General features: G+C 44.9%; 1 protein-coding gene across 1 annotated transcript in view; it reads right to left on the bottom strand.

Moving 5' to 3' along the window:
• Positions 1-19174, bottom strand: part of LOC119953979 (A disintegrin and metalloproteinase with thrombospondin motifs 15-like) — a 47606-nt gene extending 28432 nt beyond the window's left edge. The window contains exons 1-2 of the mRNA XM_038778755.1: positions 18271-19174; positions 11027-11415 (exon numbers count right to left, since the gene is read on the bottom strand). Of these exons, the coding sequence (XP_038634683.1) occupies positions 11027-11415; positions 18271-18835 (954 nt within the window). The 5' untranslated portion in view covers positions 18836-19174. The remainder of the gene's footprint in view (positions 1-11026; positions 11416-18270) is intronic.
• Positions 19175-20256: the final 1082 nt, after the last annotated feature.

Raw genomic sequence — 20256 nt, 5'->3', positions numbered from 1 at the left:
CAAAGGAATCCACAAACCTGCCTCCTGTTCTTTTCCACATCAGAATGTGAAAGAAAGTCAGATCCATAGAACTACTGGACATTTCTTCTTACCTATTTATACAATATTATGAATGATCTGACTTTAGAATGGGAGAATTCTATGCTTCTATTATTCTATGCTAAAGTGAGATCATTCATAATATTGTATAAATAAGAAAGGAGAAATGTATAGTCGTTGTGTAAATTACAGAAGAGAATCTTCATCTTTTAAATAATTTGTATACAAAAAGGATACAGCACTCAACAAATCAAGTATCAATTAATGTTTCTGATAAATTCTAATAGAATCCCAAGGAATTGATGTTAAAAACATAAATGAAAGGGTCTAATACTGCAACAACATCTTGTATTTACGTAGCACCTATAATGCAGAAAGCATCCCAAGGCACTTAATCGGAGCAATTATCAAACAAAACTTTTGACATCAAGCTGCAGAAGGAGATGTTGGCAGATGACCAAAACCTGGTTAAATAAATAGGCTGAAGAACATTTTAAAAAAGGAATGAGAAGTGGAGAGGCTTAAATTCCAGAGCTTAAGGGCCTGGCAGCTAAAGGCTCGGCCACAAATGGTACAGTGATTACCTTGGGGATGCTGAAGAAGCCATAATTGGAGAAGTACAGAGATCTCAGTGGGGTTGTGAGGCTGGAGGAGGTTAGAGAGCTAGGAAGGGGAAAGATCATAAATGGATTGGAAAACAAAGAGGAGAATCTGAAAATTAAGGTGATACTTAACTGGGAGCCAATGTAGGTCAATGATCACAATGGTGATGGGTAACCAGGGCTTGATGTGAGTTAGGACATGTGCAAGAGAGTTTTATGAACGTATTAGAGAAATTTTTCAAGAACTTAATTCATAAATAAAGTCATAGGGCGCTATTCTCCGCTCCCAGAAATTAGGGCCCGCTCCATCGTGAACACCGTTGCGTTTCATGACAGCGCGAACAGGTCCCGGGCATGACCTATTCTGGCCCCCACTCCAGCGTCCCTACGGGGCACCAAATGGGCACCGCACCAACCCGCGCATGTGCAGTTGAGGCAGCTCAATCCTACGCATGCGCAGTTGGGCTGTGCCATCCTGCGCATGCGCGGGGAACTTCTTACACGCGTCGGCCCCTCACCAATATGATACCGGTGTTCTGGGGCCAGCCACGGAAGGAGGTAGACCGGGGGAGGGGGGGGGGGGAGGCCGGCCCACCGATTGTGGGCCAGACCCCATCGGAGGACCCCCCCCCCCCAGTGAAGGAGCCCCCCCTCACAGGCCACCTCCCCAGCGTTCTCGCACAGTTCCTGCCGGCAGCGACCAGAGGTGGACGGCGCCAGCGGGAACCTGTCATGTCGGAGCGGCCGCTCGGCCCATCCGGGCCGGAGAATCGCTGCTCGCTGTTTGCAGCGATTCTCCGAGCGGCCTGGCGCGAGAATCGCGCCGTTGGTTTCGGGGGGGGTGGGAGAATCAAATCATGTGCGGGGGTCGGGGCAGCTTGGCACGATTCGCGCGGTGCCCCGGCGATTCTCCCACCCGGCGTGGGGGGGGGGGGGGGGGTGGGGGGGGGGAAATACCGCCCACAAACTTTGATCCATTTGCCAGCTCATTAACATTGGACTAAAAGTAAAGTGGATTCAAATTAGACGTATTATGTGTCTTGAAAGTGGATTTAATTTTTGAAGAATCATAAAATTTAAAGGGACTGAGTTCTACTGAGGTAAGGCAGTATTCCTCTGCAACTCAACACCATCAAAATAAACGGGTTGATTTTTCTTCTCATTGCTGACTGTGGGAAGATCCTACCTGGGGCAGTACAGTGGCACAGTGGTTAGCACTGCTACCTCACATCATCAGGGACCCAGGGTCAATTCTGGCCTTGGTGACTGTGGATTTTGCATATTGTGCCTGTGTCTGAATGAGTTTCCTCCAGGTGCTCCGGTTTCCTTCCACAGTCCAAAGTAGTTCAGATTAGGTAGATTGGCCATGCTAAATTGACCCTTGGTGTCCAAAGGTTAGGTCGGGTTATGGGGCTTACAGAATTAGGGCGGGGAGTGGACCGAGGTAAGGTGTCTTTCAAATGGCTGGTGTAGACTTGATGGGCCAAATGGCCTCCCTCTGCACTGTAGAGATTCTAATGCAGAATGGTTGCTGCACTTGCTTGCAAAATGATCACTTTACTTCAAAAATGACTATTTATATGAAATGCTTCGGGGTCTTGCAATGCTGTTATAAGTTAAAATAATGAAGAAATTCACTCACATCAAAGCTAGAATCAGGTTAGTTTGAAGATAAGTATATGTAAAATTTGCATCTTGAGCTGATGCAATGTTTTTTTCTTCATCTATTACCATGAAAAACTAGAATTTTGATGAAGACAATTTTTCTAATCTTCAACAATGGTTCAGTCGCTTTCTTGAAGTTATTTGTTCTTGTATTCATTTGAGGTGGAAAAACCAAGTTTGCAATTCCCACAAAAGACAGAAAACACTTAAAAAGGATTATCAAGCTAATATTTTGGAGTACTTAAATATAGCCAAATATACAACTACCTCAATGATTTGGAAAGTGACCATCACCGTGTTTGGACTAAGTTTGATACATGATTAAATGAATAATGTGTCAGTTTCAAGTCTATGTTTTCTTCGATGTACAATCATTCCAAATTAAATACAGCTATGTCCCATTTTGAGGAGGTCTTGTGGCGCAATGGCTCTGCCTCCGAGCTAGAAGCTCCACAATCACATTCCAACCCAGGACTCGTTGGCCAAGCAATGTGTGTTCATAATGTGGCCAACAGGTTGAGTATCAACCTGCAAAATCTTTCCTACACACCAATGACAGGCAGTAAGAGCGGCACAGATTCCTGGTCAGTCACACTTGGTGTGGAGTGGAGCCCCTCAAGCTATAAGCCTCTGGTGACAGGTTAGCAACTTGTTCAAGGTAAAACTTACTGTGGAAATAAGATGAAAATCTGCCTTATGCAACACTAGATATGGGATGCGAAACAATAACACTATCCCTTCTGAAGTAGTCACAAATAGAGTAGAATTGTTAATAAGTAGTTTAAAAATGTTATTCATTTTTACTTACCCAGTTACACAGCAGTTGGGAACATTATTTTGTAACCATCTGCATAGCTAGCGGTGGGGTGAATCTATGAAAGGAGCATTGACCTATTTTTGCGGTCTTTTGTTTTAGTTACCACATGGCCATTTGCACACACTTGACTCAAGAGGTTGACCAGGACCTCTCCCTGAGTTCCCCAGGGCCTACCGAAGTGCCCAATGGCCACAAGCATGCCGGTTAAGCAGAGCACCATGAAGAAAATGGCACCAACCAGCACCCCTACCACCAAGAATGTGGTCACTGGTTCGGCATAAAGATGGGGGCCAAGGCCGAGAAGTCCTCCAGGCAAGGGACAAACATCCGCAAGCAGGAGAAACATTAGCACAGGCAGCCAGGTCTTTTAAGGGATGAAATACGTTAATATGAGTAAAGATAGGGGAAAAACAACCTCACAAAAATATGCCAACTATATCTTGGGATGTACTTTGTAGCTTTATTTTAGAGCAATTAGGGGGGGGAAACTGCTCTCTTTGGTGCTTTGCCGCGTCATTGGGAATGCACAGAAACATTGTGTTTTGTTTATTTCAAGTTCAGCTTACATATTGAGGTTAAAAATCTTAGGTGGCAACACATCTGATAATTTCTACACATGAGAATAGTTGCTTCAATATAAGTGGTTTTGATTTAAGTAGTGGTGTCCAGCAAAGTATCAACTATTTATAACAGGATATTCCTGCATGGGAACCAATGTTATCTTTCTGACTCTCTAAATTGACTATGTGCCCATGATTCCTGAAACCTTTGCTCCTTTAATAACTTTCCATCGCTGCCCTTTTTGCTCTGCACCCCAGATTAAAGCTTCCTCTGCACAGCATCTCCTTAGTGGGTGGAGAACTCTGAGACCTGTGCAATAAATTCAGATCAAGGATATCCAAATTCACTTTGATGTGTGCACATTAGCAGAGTCAGAATAGCAGACATGCCGTCCCCCTTATGGCTTCTGGAGGTCAGAAAGTGTGTAAACGTCCCAATGATCACTCAAACACTCCCAGTGTGTCTGAATATCTTCCCATGAATAAGACAGACGGCTGATTGAATTTAGCTGCTCGGGTCAATTGCCTCTTTTCATTTTTTAAGAAATGATGCAATTTTAAAGTGTCGCAAACTGACAAATGAAACATATCATATGGCAAAACTGTTCATGAGTCCGAAATGCAACGTACACAAATTGTGCGCGTACATGTTGGCACGCGCTACTGTGCACAAGTCACAGTTTGCCACTTATGGTGTGGATAATGTGGTTCTGATGCTGTGCCACAGGAACCACAGTTCCTCAGGCCCTGTGCATTCTGCTGTAAAGCTCATAAAGCATTTACCTAAAATATATCCAGGAGCATTGGAAGATCAACAGCCGGAATGCTAGATACCAGCAGAAATTAAAAGACTGAAAGCTGCCCCTGATTCACTGCCTGTTTGATCCGAGCCACAAAGGGAGAGAGCTTCTATACCGTTTGAGCCTCAGAGCAGGCCACACAGTTAGTTGGCACATTTGGCTTTTTGTTTTATTTCTGCCCTCATCTGAAGTGCTCAGGAGTGGCAATGCCAAGCACCCAAGGACAGCTCGGTGCTCCAACAACATTGTGGAGTGATATCCATCACCTCAAGTGAAATACATGGCCTTAAACTAATCTGTGCACAGCCAGAGTGCAGACTTCCACTAATCATCACATCAGGTATGGAAGAGGCCTCAGATCCGCAGGCCCGATTATATGAGGTGCTGGTATCCAAATGCAGCAATGTTTCCATGCTTTACATGGCACTGTGAGCCTACAGATTTTTGGCCATGATCTTTCTTCATAATCAATGTGAAATATGCTGGATTGACGGGCAGGTTGACAGCTCAGTCATTCATTGACAGAATTAAATGGTAGCACCGGGATTCAGCCACAGCACAGATTGAGATTAGCCATCTTTAGTGCGCCACCTGCAGAATCTCTAAAAAGTCATAGCTGCCTCTAGAAACAAGATGGCAATATATACAAGGTATAAGTTGATAAATACACTTGGGGATTGGAAAAAAGTGCACCACTGTGTCAGTTCCACCAGTGTGACAAATGTAACATTCAATTCTTCTGCATCCTCTCGAAACAAAAAAATGAGGAGTTGTAATTAATGCAAGAGCTGCTAAATTAGGGGTGCTTTCCAGTAAGTGTACACTGGACAACAGAACCAATTTCAAAAGGAGTGATTGTCTATCAGGACACAATTTCACTTGACGAGGAAATTCCTTTAAAATTATTTTCATGGGATGTGGGTGTCGCTGGCAAGGCTGACATTTGTCGGCCATCCCTAATTGCCCTTGAACTGAATGGCTTGTTTGCCCATTTCAGAGGGCAGTTACAAGTCAACCGCATTGCTGTGGGTCTGGAGTCACACGTAGGCCAGACCAGGTAAAGGCAGCATATTTCTAATAGGCCTTAATGAACCAAATGGATTTTTACAACAATCAATGATAGTTTCATGGTCACCATTACTGAGACTAGCTTACAGCTCCAGATTTCTAAATTGAATTCAACTAGTTACGTTACAGTTGAGGGTAGAGTCACATTTGTGGGAGCTTCTTAAAAGCAAGCAACTGATCTGCAGGACATCAAACTGTTAATGAACATGAAAAGAGCCCTGACTGTGGAAGTGAAATTTAAGAGTTGTCACATATCATAGTTTCCAGGTTTCTACATTTGAATGGAAGCACTTAACACATTCCTTTGTCCAGTACTTTAAGAGGGGCATTAACTTTATAATATAAACCAGCGAACATATCTATTTAATGACAGAAGAATTTGATACTAATGTATTAACCATTTGTACGATATTGTCAGACAAGGTGAATTCAAGATTCCAGTCAGTGTGCAGACGGAAATTATACACTTTGTGAATGGATCTGCAACATGCAAACCACAGTACCTGACTCATTCTACATTGGAAAATTAATGCTCAGAGTTTCACCATTATGATTTGGTCTCCTTGAATATAACAGATGTGTAATTTTGTTTGATCACATATGAAGTGAATTGGGCGATTGCCATTTTTCATCGTAGGTTAAGTTCCACCTTGTCAGAATTCCTTGTAAACCTACTTTCCTGTATGTATTAACAAAAGCAGAGGTTTCTGGTTATCCTTAGGTCAATATTCTCATGCTTTAGCTTTTTCATTGTGCCCATCTGTTATGTGAAATTAACAAATGCGGAAAAGATAACAAATGCAGACAAAGTGTAGAAAAGCCCGACCTTTTGCCCACCATGGGTAAGAAGTGGGCAGGGCATCATGCCACCCGCCTGAAACCAAAATGAGGAGGCAGGGCCCTCGTTTGAATGTAGGTGGTGGGCACTCAATTGAAATGCATCAGCAGATCAAGCCTTGGTTGTGGGAGTTAATCCCTGAGGTAGAGGAGTTGTTAAAAAAAATGTATTTGGAATCCTATTGTGCAATAGTCAACAGGAACACTGATTTTACTGCTCACCATCAGGTTTCAATCATAGAATCTCTACAGTGCAGAAGGAGACCTTTTGACCCACCGAGTCTGCACTAACCCTCTGAAAGAGCCCCTACCTTGTCCCACTCCTCAGCCCTATCTCCATAACCCCACGTAACCTGCATATCTTTGGCCACTAAGGGCCGGTTTAGCACTGTCAGTCCACCAAACCTGCACATCTTTGGGCTGTGGGAGGAAACCGGAGCACCTAGAAGAACCCATGCATACTTGAGGAGACCACGCAAACTCCACACAGACAGTCACCCAAGCTGGTCTTGAATCTGGGTCCCTGGCGCGGTGAGGCAGCAGTGCTAACCACTGTGCCACCGTGCCGCCCAAAGAACAGAGCATGGATGGATCACACTCCACTCATGTGTACTTCAAATTGCAATTGGGTCCTACAACAGTGTAGGTCCTTGATAATAATAATCTTTATTGTCACAAATAGGCTTACATTAACACATCAATGAAGTTACTGTGAAAAGCCTCTAGTTTCCACATTCCGGCACCTGTTTGGGTGGAGAGAGAATTCAGAATGTCCAATTCACCTAACAGCACGTCTTTCAGGACTTGTGGGAGGAAACCGGAGCACCGGAGGAAACGCTTGCAAAATTAGGGAGAGAGTGCAGACTCCACGTAGAAAGTGACCCAAGCCGGGAATCGAACCTGGGACCCTGGAGCTGTGAAGCAACAGTGCTACCATGCTGCCTTGATTTAAGCCTCCCATTAGAAATGGGCAGACATGCTTTTGCCCAAATAGTGGCCCACCAAAACATTGCACTGGTTGGGCATTGGGTGAACAAGAAGTGACTGAAGTTCCTCCTCGCACCTAATTTTCAACTTTCACTGGCTCATTTTACAAGGAAGAAATGGGCAATCAGCAATTTCAAGACACTCCCAGTGATGCAGAAACTGGACAGCTCAAGAATGAGCCTGCTTTTGGATACACTGATCACAGTGTGGATGGGCCAAATGGTCTCCTTCTGTGCTGTACTGCTCTATGATTCTCCACTACAAGAATATAACAGTTTTGAGAAGATGTTGCAAACTCCATCCCAAGTTTCGCATAAAGCTCCAACCCCTCTAAACAATTTCAGCACAATGTATTATTGCTTATATTGTGCTGAGGTTAGCAAATGGCCATGTATATTGCTCAAACAAGCTGCATGGTTCAAAATCAAGTAAATTGATTAAAATAGATGGTCCCATCTGCAAATACCAGAGATTTCCAGGGAGATTCTGTCGACTACAATGTCGTAATGACAAGGTTAATAAATATTGCTTATGCTTTTGGATGTTACATTCAAATTACATCACATAACTAGTTCCAAGGTTTGGTTCAAATATAAGCAAGACATAGGCCTCAACATCAGCTAAACAGATGGCAACATTTGTTTTAGTTCACATGTTCTTTGAAGGATTATAGTTGGAGAATCTTCTCTCTTAGGTTTTGCAAATTGGGGCTGTTTTAAACCAGAGAGCAAAACCAGGAAGACAAGGAAACAACAATTACAGAAAGGAAAGTGACCATGGTGCACACCAAAACAGAGCATGAGAGGGTAACTGATGAGTGGCCTCAGACACAAATGCCAAAAACAGGTTAACGAATTGTGTTTTTTGATAGTAATCAGGAAGTACAGAAATATAGGATGCGATTTAGCAGCCTAGTCGCACCCGACTTGGTGTCGGGACGAGGTCATTGAATCTGACAAGAAGGCTCGTGAGAGGCCATTGAATTTCACGAAATGTTGCAATCTGGATCTCACCCTCACTGGGCAAGATCCAGATCTGCATATTGAAATATGCTACTGGGCTCATTTCAATATGCGTTTGTGAAATTCTCCCAGCACCCGGGACCTAACGGCCAGTCTGGGTGGCCTGGCCAGGCTGCCGTTTAGTATCGGTTTCCACAAACGTGGGCCAGTCATGATTCCATAATAATAATCTTTATTATTGTCACAACTAGGCTTACATTAACTTTGCAACGATGTTACTGTGAAAATCCCCAAGTTGCCACTCTCCGGTGCCTGTTCGGGTACCAGCCTCCCCGGACAGGCGCCGGAATGTGGCGACTAGGGGCTTTTCACAGTAACTTCATTGAAGCCTACTCGTGACAATAAGCAATTTTCATTTTTCATTCTGAGGGAGAATTCAGAATGTCCAATTCACCTAACAGCACGTCTTTCGGGACTTGCGGGAGGAAACTCGAACACCTGGAGCAAACCCATACAGACACGGGGAGAATGTGCCAACTCCACACAGACAGTGACCCAAGCCGGGAATCGAACCCGGGTCCCTGGCGCTGTGAAGTAACAGCGCTAACCACTATGCTACGGTGTGGCAAAAATCCCCGAGTGGTCGGGACAGGGCAAGGTGGAATCCTGGCACTCCCTATGACTCATGGACGCATTGGCACTGCCAGGCTTGAATCCTGATAGTGCCACTCGTGCTCCCTGGCACTGCCACACTGACACTGCCAGTATGTCACAATGGCACTGCCAGGCTGGCGGGGAACTGTCAGGGTAACAGGCTGGCAGTCCCAGAATGCCCAGTTGGCACTGCCAGGGATCGGACCCAGTGGATGGGGGGTAGGGGTCCTTTCCAGGTGGAATGGGAGGGTGAGGGGGTGTTCCTGTCTTCCTGGGGGTGGCCCTGAGGTTGGGGGAGGGGTGCTCTAAAATGGGGAGGGGGGAAAAGGGGGGATCGGCAACAGGAAATGACTCAAGTGTGGCCTCAGTGGAGAGAAATTCCCTGAAGCAAAGAAAAGGGCAAAGTGCTGTTGAATAGCAGCCGTCGGGAAGCACCCCGTTAAACAATCCCAAAACCATCAGATTTGTTTTTTCCATTGAATCGCTCCCATAAATAGGAGGCTATCTGAAGCTGAAGGGAAGCAGAACTTGTGCACTCCTCACCCAAAACTAAATGTGTAGGGATACATTCAGATAGCAAAATGCAGTCTTGTGGTGATTGGAATCATTAAATACTTGGTCCACCCTATTGCAGGTTATAAGGTCGGAATGCATTAGTGAATCAATCATTCTGAACCATACTAAGATGAGGAACGCACCTGCAAACATCTATGGTCATATAGTGCAGGCAAACAAAGCTCTGTAGTTCTGTGAAACAAATAACACTTATCACAGCAAAAAAGCCAATAAAAGCGGTCATGGTGCGACAATTGGCCTCAGTGCCCTTGGGCTTGGGTTAGAATATCAAACTCAGGCAGGGTGTCACTCTTATGCGCTGTCTAATGATCAGGCTGCATGCATCGATGGGTATTGAGGAAGAACAGAATTGAGCTCTATTTGTATACTCCATAGATGGATAGTCATTTTGTGGCCCATTTAAGAATGACTGCAGTGGGAAGGTACAAGAGAGATGTTTGTACAAGAGTCAAACAAGAGTCAGATGTGATGGGGAGAAAAAAACAAAGCAAAAAAGGAGCTGTTTGATTTAGACTGATTGCTGACTCAAAGAATGATCAATATTATTCCACTTCATTTGGCTGGGTCATTTCACACAAGCCCTTGTTGCAGTATTTAATCATTACCTGATTGGATCAGGTCAAGTGAAAGGCTGATTTAGCATTGTAATTTTAGTTTGACCTGGTGTATATTTAATTGAGTAAGTATCTAAACTAAACATGTCCCATTAATAACCAAGCCATCAAGAAACTGATCTTGTAAAGCTGAGGAGACTTTAGTCATTAACGATTGACAGAATAAAACACACAAGCTGTCCAAATGAAGAGGAGCAGACACAAGTTTCAGGGTCAATGATCCAGTGGTCCAGAAATAGAGCTGTTCTGGCACATTAAATTTTGACCTGTTCAAACAAAGATGCCTAAGTCTGCATATGAATAGGACATGCCAATTAAAGAGCCAGTTTAGTCCTGCCTTTTGCTACATTTTTGTATGTGGTACATATCCTGAATAACAATTAAAGAAATACAAGGTTAAAATACGGCTAGGAGTTGCACGAGGATCTGTGATACATTTTCCGCAGAAACATTGGAAACACATTGTATAAAATGAGAGCTTTTACACATTTCTTCTGTTGATGAAAGAACCTCACGGCATGACATATTCAGCATTAACTGGTTACGCAGTTCATTACAACCTGTAACATGGCATAAAGATTAAACTTGTCACATTTTAAGGAAATGTCAAATTCCTGGAACAAGATGTAAGAAATAGAGCAGAAGCAGAGTGTTATCTGAGTTGTCAACATGGAACTGACAATACATCCATGTCATCGGCAGTAGAATCATTCTATATTCTAGTGAGGAAAGGCAATGAGCCGACACGGATAGAACACCACAACACCACAGACTGACTTCTCAGTACTGTTAATAAGTACTGACCTGCCATCAATCACAATAGAAAAAGAGATAACGGGACATACCTGCTTTGTGAAAAGGACTGCTGTGTCATAGTACTCAGGATTCTTATCGTTGGCCTTGTTAAACTTTTTCTGCCACGCACAAAAGTTTCTCAGAGTTAGGGCTGCATTGCTGGAGATTTTTGGGCCCTTGTCTTCATGATTGATGACGATAAATTTTACCACCACAATGCTGACAGGGTTCAATATGCTGGGATGTTTGTATAACCTGGCTGCCACAGCCATTAACATCAGGACATAGTGTTTAAGGTCATCACCGTGGAAGGTGGCCATGGACTCATCTGCCACTACTAAGGTTTCCACAAAACGGGGTATTGATGCAAAACGTTTGGATCGACTGGTCTTTTTACTCACACGTTTCCCTTCCAGTGAAGGATCCATGGTATGGGATGCTTAAAAGCAGAAAATTTAAATGTTAGTCAGCATCTGACACTGGTTATGTAAAGTACAGAAGGACAATTTGCTATCTTCATTAACTAGACATTTGTTTTAAAAGTGCATCTCACAAATAAATACTTTCATCTTCGATGATTAAACTTCAGGTGAATGGAATACTTAGCTGATGATATGGGTACCCAATTACGGGCATAATCATATTATAAAATGGCTTTTTAAGATTGGATTTATTAGCATACCGGTACAACCAGATTAAAAATGACCATTGGTTAAGCGGATAGCAATGCCCAAGGTGAAGCTTCCAGATTATGGGCAGCACGGTAGCACAGTGGTTAGCATTGCTGCTTCACAGTGCGAGGCACCCAGGCTCGATTCCTAGCTTAGGTCATTGTCTGAGCTGAGTCTGAATGTTCTCCCCGCGTCTGTGCGGGTTTCCTCCGGGTGCTCCTGTTTCCTCCCACAAGTCCTGAAAGACGTGCTTGTTAGGTGAATTGGGACATTCTGGATTCTCCCTCTGTGTACCCGAACAAGTGCCGGAATGTGGCGCCTAGGGGATTTTCACAGTAACTTCATTGCAGTGTTAATGTAAGCCTACTTCTGATACAAATAAAGATTATTATTATTAATAATAAACCAGGTGAATTTGTTAAAATTAGATTTCCAATTGGCAGGATACACTGTTGACAAGTGTATCAGGAGCCAACAACATTGCCATTCCCCTAAACAAAATAAATACAGAGTTTAAACATCCAAGTGCATAATTACACCGTTATCCATAATACCAAAAAGCAGCTGGGTCAATTAGTTGTCTATCTGGAGTCAGACTTGCCAAATCCCATTCATCAAAAATATCATTAATTATGAGTAGGCATGAATTATCATTCTGGATTCAAGAAGCAATCTTAATGCAGAGGAGAGAATGAAGGATATGCTGGGAATGTGTATTGAAGATGGTCTACTTAAATGGGTCAGACTTGCTCGGACTAATGGCCCTTGATATCTTTTCCATGTACCATCGCATCCATGGAGATAAAACATTATTGCCTTACAACAACAATAATGTTACTGATCTATTGATTAATAGATCGGCATGGTGGCACAGTGGTTAACACTGCTGCCTCACAGCTCCAGGATCCGGGGTTCAATTCCAGCCTCGGGTGACTGTGTGGAGTTTTCACTTTCTCCCCATGTCTGCATGGATTTCCTTTAGGTGCTCCGGTCCTCCCACAGTCCATAGATGTGCAGGATAGGTGGATTGGCCATGCTAAATTGCCCCTTAGTGTCCAAAACATTAGGTGGGGTTACTGGGTTACAGGGCTGGGTGGAGTCGTGGGCTTAAGTAGGGTGCTCTTTCCAAGCGCTGGTGCAGACTTGATGGGCCGAACGGCCTCCTTCTGCACTGTAAATTCTATGATTCTATGATAATAGACTTTCACTCTAATTTTATAACCACATCAAATAATTAAATCCCATGTTCAGTCAATGAGTCTGCAAGGATAGTAATTAGATGAGTGACAACTATAACTATAGTGTGTGTTAACTTTGCTGGTTCCAGTGATCGCAAAGCATGTGGAAAACTGTTGATACGTGCTTCATTATCATGTTTAGCACACTGAAACATGAAATCAATATGAACTACAATATGGCCCCTTATGTTGCTCTTGTATCTCTAGTTCCTTGTGGTTAGTAAATCTCACAGGTCTGAAAGTATTCCACTTTAAAAATGCTAAATTGAGCTCCATTTCTCTTAGGATTGTGGGTCCAGTAGCATTGGATAAGTGTGTGGAACATTATATGTTTCATGTGTGGATGCAAAGAATGTGTCATAACTGTTTGGTCTCCAGAGATCTGAATGGTTAGCCTTGCTGGAAGCAGTGCTGCCACTATCCCCCCTCTCCCACTCCCCACCATGGATAACTCTTGTCCTTTTATAAACTGCTTATAATGATTTGATTCGAGTAATGCTGTCGGCTGGGATTGGTGCATGAGGTAGGGCTACCTCTTAAAAAGGGAAATAAATATTACAGAAAATAATTATTGAAAAGCAGAAACATATGGGAACACTTTATTAGTAAAATGGATGATTGAAATAAAATGCTCAGCTATGTGAACACCTTGTTTGTTTAATAAGGAACTGCAACAATGCATTTAAGATCACGGACAAGATTTATCCATCAAATTTAATTATATAATTCCGCTTAATAGAATTATAATGGTTACTCTACTGTTCTTTATACTTGGATTGGATTGGATTGGATTTGTTTATTGTCAGGTGTACCGAGGTACAGTGAAAAGTATTTTTCTGCAAGCAGCTCAACAGGTCATTCAGTACATGGAAGAAAAGGGAATTAAACAAAATTCAAGAAAATACATGAGAATACATAATAGGGCAACACAAGATATACAATGTAACTACATAAGCATTGGCATCGGTTGAAGCATACAGGGTGTAGTGTTAATGAGGTCAGTCAATAAGAGGGTCATTTAGGAGTCTGGTGACAGTGGGGAAGAAGCTGTTTTTGAGTTTGTTTGTGCGTGTTCTCAGACTTCTGAATCTCCTGCCCGATGGAAGAAGTTGGAAAAGTGAGTAAGCCGGGTGGGAGGGATCCTTGATTATGCTGCCCACTTTACTTGATAGAGAATTACTTGATAGAGAATGGAGGTTATTATTTCACCCTCCTCTTCACTTAAAGGTGCCAACTCTTACTGAAATAAAGTTTGTCTGGGCCTGACAGCTCTGTGTATCTTAGCAAAGCAACTTTCTCTATGGGCGAAGTTAGACAATAATTGCTGGCAGACTATTCAAGCAGCCATAGGCATTACACTGATTTCAATCCCTCCACCTATGTCTTGCTGAGGATACTACACAGTAACCAGGATAGGAATACCAGCTGATTTTTAATATCATCCTCTGCCTGGGACTGAAGCTAATTGTTGCTCTACCAGGCAACATCAGTTCACTCAACATTGTTCAGGAATCAAACATGAGGACATGGAACCATAATGGGTTAATATCAGCAGCAAACAGTGCATTTCCCCATGAAGGTATTGAAGAAACTGCTAATATAGTGATGCAGAAAAGCAAATAAACTCCTAAACCACAATTGGTTCGTAAACCAGGTAGAATTCTGTGATTGAATTGCACCATTTAATTATTTGTCATTTAGTCATTAATTTGAATTTCTCCAAAGGAAAGGTGACAAAAGTATTCTTATGAAAGTCAAAAGGCACACAAGAGTCATTTTTTCAAAGCTACAGAAGGACCTTTATTAAGTTAGATGCCTCATTCTGATTGCTCTGCATTCGCTGTGATCCATAAGCCATGCATTGAGAGTTTGGTCACTGAGAAGATTGGATCAATTTGATTATTTTTGCCCAGGTATCACGAAGAGAGGAGGAGAGCTTCAATGTGGTGTTAAGATGTACTGAGATCATCAGAATGGTCATTACCCAGCCAGGAGATAAGTTCAATAGCTTTCTGTAATAAAGATGCATCTCGGATTTAATTGCTTTCTCGTTATGTGAGAATGAAGGATGGGGGACGGGAGGAGTTTGGAGGGATGTTTGGGGACACAGAGTGAAATGACAATAAAGCCAACCATTATAACCTGCGTAACAACAACAGCTTGCATTTATATAGCATCTTTAACATAGGAAAATGTCTCAAGGCATTTTACAGGAGTGTAATAGTATAGCGTTTTTACAACACAGAAAGAGACCCTTCAGCCCATCATGTCTGAGTGGGCCATCGAGCCCCTATCTACTCTAATCCCATTTTCCAGCACTTGGCTCGTAGCCTTATATGCTCTGGCATTTCAAGTGCTCATCTATATATTTCTTAAATGTTGTGACAGTTCCCACCTCTATCACCCTTTCAGACAGGGAGTTCCAGATTACAACCACCCTCTGGGTGAAAAAGGGTTTTCCTCACATCCCCTCAAATCTCCTGCTCCTTACCTTAAATCTATGCCCCCTGGTTATTGACCCCTCCGCTAAGGGAAAAGTTCCTTCCTCTCCACCCTATCTATCCCCTCCTAATTTTATGTATCTCAATCAGGTTACCTCTCAGTTTTCTCTGCTCCAGGGAAAACAACCCGAGCCTATCCAGTTTCTCATCACTCTAATCCAGGTGACAGTCCAAAGGTGTGCAGGTTAGGTGGATTGGCAATGATAAATTGCCCTTAGTGTCCAAAATTGCCCTTAGTGTTGGGTGGAGTTACTGGGTTATGGGGATAGGGTGGAGGTGTTGACCTTGGGTAGGGTGCTCTTTCCAAGAGCCGGTGCAGACTCGATGGGCCGAATGGCCTCCTTCTGCACTGTAAATTCTATGATAATCTATGATCCTGGCGAGTCTTCTCTGTGCCCTCTCTTATGATATCCCTTCCTTCCTATAGTGTGGCAACCAGAACTGCACACAGTATTCAGCTGTGGTCTAACCAATGTTTTATACAACACCATCATAACCTCCCTGCTCTTATATTCTAAGACAGCAAGCAATTGGCACAGAGCCAAGGAATTTATGACTAGGGCAGCTGACTAAACATTTAGGTTTCAAAAGAGGATGGGGAAGTAGTGAGGCAGATATGTTTAGTGAGGACTGGATTCTCCGATTCCCCCAGCCACGTGTTTCTTGGATTCTCTACTCCCGCAACTTGCCAATGGGATTTCCCATTGAAGCCACCCCATGCTGCTGGGAAACCCGCGGGGGAGGGGTGTGCTGCCAGAGGGAACTGGGAATCCCAAACACTGGAAAATTCTCTGCACTTGTGGCTTAGAAAAAGGAGTAGACATCGTGGGTTTCCTCCGGGTGCTCCGGTTTCCTCCCACAGTCCAAAGATGTGCGGGTTAGGTGGATTGGCCATGATAAATTGCCCGTAGTGTCCTAATAAAAGTAAGGTTAAGGGGGGGGTTGTTGGGTTACGGGTATAGGGTGGATACGTGGGTTTGAGTAGGGTGATCATGGCTCAGCACAACATTGAGGGCCGAAGGGCCTGTTCTGTGCTGTACTGTTCTATGTTCTAATGGTGGGTTAAGGGGAGGGCGGAATGGACAAGAGGTGAGAGATGGAGGTATGCAGAAATCCATGAGGGTTGTTGGGCTGGAGAAGCCATTTAGTGCTGTTGTTGGGGGGCGGGGAGAAGATCCATTGGTGGATCAGGAGCCAATGGACTTCAGTGAGCACAGGCGTGAAGGGTGACTTGGACTTTGCGTGGGTTGGAACACAGGCTGCAACTGTGTGGAAAGTGGAGTGTCGGAGGCTGGATAGAACAGCAATGGAACAAAACTGTGGACAAGGATTTCAACAGGAAATAAGCTGCGGTGAATGAGGAGGGGTACAATGTTAGGCAGCCTGATACTGACCTGGGAGAGCCATGAAATGAACACAATTGGAATCTTTCCACAGGGGCTGTCAGACCTGCTGAGATTGTACAGCATTTTCCTGTTTCAGATTCCAGCATCCGCAGTAATTTGCTTTGAACAAATGGGTGGAATTGGCGCCCAATGATTTCGATCTCCCCTGTGTTAGACTGGAGAAAATTGCAGCTCGTCCAGGGCTGGGTACCAGACAGACAAGCAATCTGACAGGGCAGAGGCAGTGTGGGCGGGCAGGTCATCTTACTGCAAACTAGATGTTTTACATTGAAGTTAACTGGAGCGAGATGGGGGTGTGATGCAGAGTGTCATTAGACAGAATTGGCACTGCAGGCTGCAAAGGGTTAACAGCCAAACAGGGGGAAACTGTTGCTCTGTTAAAATATTCAGCTGCAAGAGGTTTGAGGCACCGTGGCTGTGAAGGCGGACCGGGGGTGGCGAGAGTCTGCAAAGCATTAGAAAGCTGCCGCTCTGCCCGGGGAGTGTCAACAGATGTGGGCACAATACACAGCTGCAATGCGGGCGAATGACACATGACAAGTTTGACCACGTGAAGCGCAGATCTCACCCCCTCCAGTCCCACATACAGCAAGTGCTGACTGTTATCCTGACAGTAACGCGCTATGGGCGGGGTCCCAACTCCACCGTGGCCCAGATAGAGAAGGATTCAGGGGGAGGGGGACTGAAAGGCATATGTTTTACTGGATATTTATGAATACGGTCAGAAAATCATCTGGAAATCTCGCCTCCCCCCCGTTAGAGCCGCAGTCACAATGTGCAAATATTCCAACAAACTGCCTCCGGGGAGAGCAAGGAGGAGGGCGGGGCGCAGTCATGTTTTATTCATTCAGTTGAAAGTGTTTCTTTTAAATTGTGCTCCATTCCCGTGGTGACAAAGCCAATGCGCAGAACTCCAAAAAAAAGCAATTCAAAATGGATCCAATCACCCCCACCCCCACCACCCCCAAAAAGAGCTACATTGACCCAAGCTGAGAACAGGCATTGCACCTGACCTCCGGTTCGATCACACGCCGGATCTTAACCAAAATGGGGCAGAGGTTGTGGGGCGTCGATGCCTGAGATCCTGTTAAAAACGCTTTGAAGGTGCAGATGTGCATCATTGACACAACTTCACTAATGCACCTGACTTGACACCAACTGAAGCCACCTTCAATTCAAACTCAAAGCAATTAAAACAAGTCACACGAATGTTGCTATTTCCAACAGTAGTGGATTTTGACACCAATTGGATGTCTCTAAGGGACATATTTTGTTGCTGCGTCCTGATAACTTTAGATCAATCTGTCGTTTGCAAATAAATCCTGCCACAGAGAGAGAAATCTGTCGTTTGCAAATAAATCCTGCCACACAGAGAGAGAAATCTGTCGTTTGCAAATAAATCCTGCCACAGAGAGAGAAATCTGTCGTTTGCAAATAAATCCTGCCACACAGAGAGAGAGCAAATAAAATCAGATCACCTTTAAATTTCTCCAGGACCTGGATATTTGCAAAGGTCCCGCTCACTCCGCACCTGGAGGTGGTGTTAAGCTGCGGGCTGGAGGCGCTCCTGCGGTGGATCAGGTGAGTGGTGCGGGCTCCTGCCCCTGCCGGAGCCCCGCTCTCCTCCCCGGACGGCTGGATCAGATACTCCGAGCCGTTGGTGCCGAAAGCGCCGTGCATGCCACCGCACAGGCTGACCGCGGCGAAGGAGGCGGGCTCGGCGTTCACGGTGCCCGAGTAGAAGCAGTGGCCCAGGGCGCTGCCCAAAGCCGCTCGGGGGGAGGCGGACAGAGTCTGCACCGTGAAAGCCGGCGCCAGGAAGCTGGAGTCGGGAGCCAGGCTCAGGTAAAACTCCTGGTCGAAGGCTGCGATATTATAAGCCACCGGCTGCAGGTCTCCGCCATCCGGCAGACCCCTCCTCAGGAAGTGCATTTGACCATCCAGCGGGACAGGGGTGACTAGCTGACTGTCCAGCGAGTGGCTGGAGCTGGGGAAAGCGACAATCAAAGCCAAGATCACCATCGCTCTCCTTCCCGCTAACATTGTTACTGTGGATCCTTTAGAAAGTGAAATTCCTCAGCACACACACACTCACTACCCCAACACACACACACACACACTGAGGTTCAACACGGATCCTTCATGGAAGAGAAACAGGGGCGGATGAGTTGCTGCTTGTTTTGTTCATTTAGAAATTAAATCCAGAGATGTTTTCTCAGCAACCTCTGATGCAAAATCCAGCGCAGGGATACGATTGCTCCATTACCTCTGCTATCGGTGTGCTGGAGTGTGGTGAGAGCCTCTCTGCTTTATATACATACTGTCATGTGTGAAAAGGCCGTGCAAATCAGGGCTGTGACCTCCTGGAAAATGCTTATTGGATGTGGCTGCCTTTCTCAATTCACACACACACACATATATATATATATATAATGCAGCGTCTCCGCCACTAAGAGGCTGTTAGTCCATCCCCCCCACCCCCCACCCAAATATTATCATGCACAGCCCCTCAGTGAGAACGCACATCCCACCCAGAAAAGGTTCTGCCCCTCTGCCGGGATGGAGGCTTTTATTATTTTGACTTTGAGGGTATCTCTGGCATGGTCAGGAGCTGAATGTTGCACCGTGACAATCCCCCCCCCCCCCCCCCTCCTCCTTCAAACTCGTTTCACTGCCAAGATTTAATGGCTACGGTTTAGAATCACTCTTACTACCACTTGTGTGGAATCGAATAAAGATCGGAGGGAGGGAGAGAAATCGCTTTCGCTGCTTCGGGCTGGGGTGGCTTCCCCACCAACACTCTTAAAGTGAAGACGCGCACACACACACATCTGGCAGACCACTGACACTTCCAGATGTTGTGCGCAGAGACGCGTTGCCCCTATAATTGAAAATATTATTTGCACTAGGAGCTGAAACCAGTTGTTGTCTAACCTGGGATTGCAGCGATGATTCTGAGCTCCCTACATTCTGCCACACATTCCCCTCACTGAGTATCTTTTATTTTATGGGGATGAAATTGAAGACAGGGATAAGATGACAATTGCGAGGAAGTTTGCAGTGGGGGGGGGGGGGGAGTACGGGTTGCAGACAGCTGTGAGCGCCCCATCCTGTAACCCCCAAACTCTCCGGAGCACAAGGTGTGCAGAATGAAGCAAGCCTGTGTGTTCACTCATTGCAGTGACTGGCGGTCTGTGCAGAGGAAGAGGCACCGCGATTCTGTACCGCGCTGAGATTTGACCGCTCGGCAATGCAGCGTCCAAGATAAGGCGCAGGAGGCAGGGGCGGAGGAGCCACTGCAAGAATGTCAGAGCTTCTCTTTAAGGAACCGTATTCCCCTCTTGTTCTGCAGCAGTGAACCTGGATTGATCCCTAATGTACACATCGCTTGTTACTGCTACACTTCCCTAGACTCTCTGTAACTTGCAGTGAAAACATGTCAGTGTGTGCAGTGGATATTATAA

This window comes from Scyliorhinus canicula, chromosome 19, assembly GCF_902713615.1.
Source record: "Scyliorhinus canicula chromosome 19, sScyCan1.1, whole genome shotgun sequence".
NCBI lineage: Eukaryota > Metazoa > Chordata > Chondrichthyes > Carcharhiniformes > Scyliorhinidae > Scyliorhinus > Scyliorhinus canicula.
This window is presented reverse-complemented; position numbering and strand designations above follow the sequence as displayed.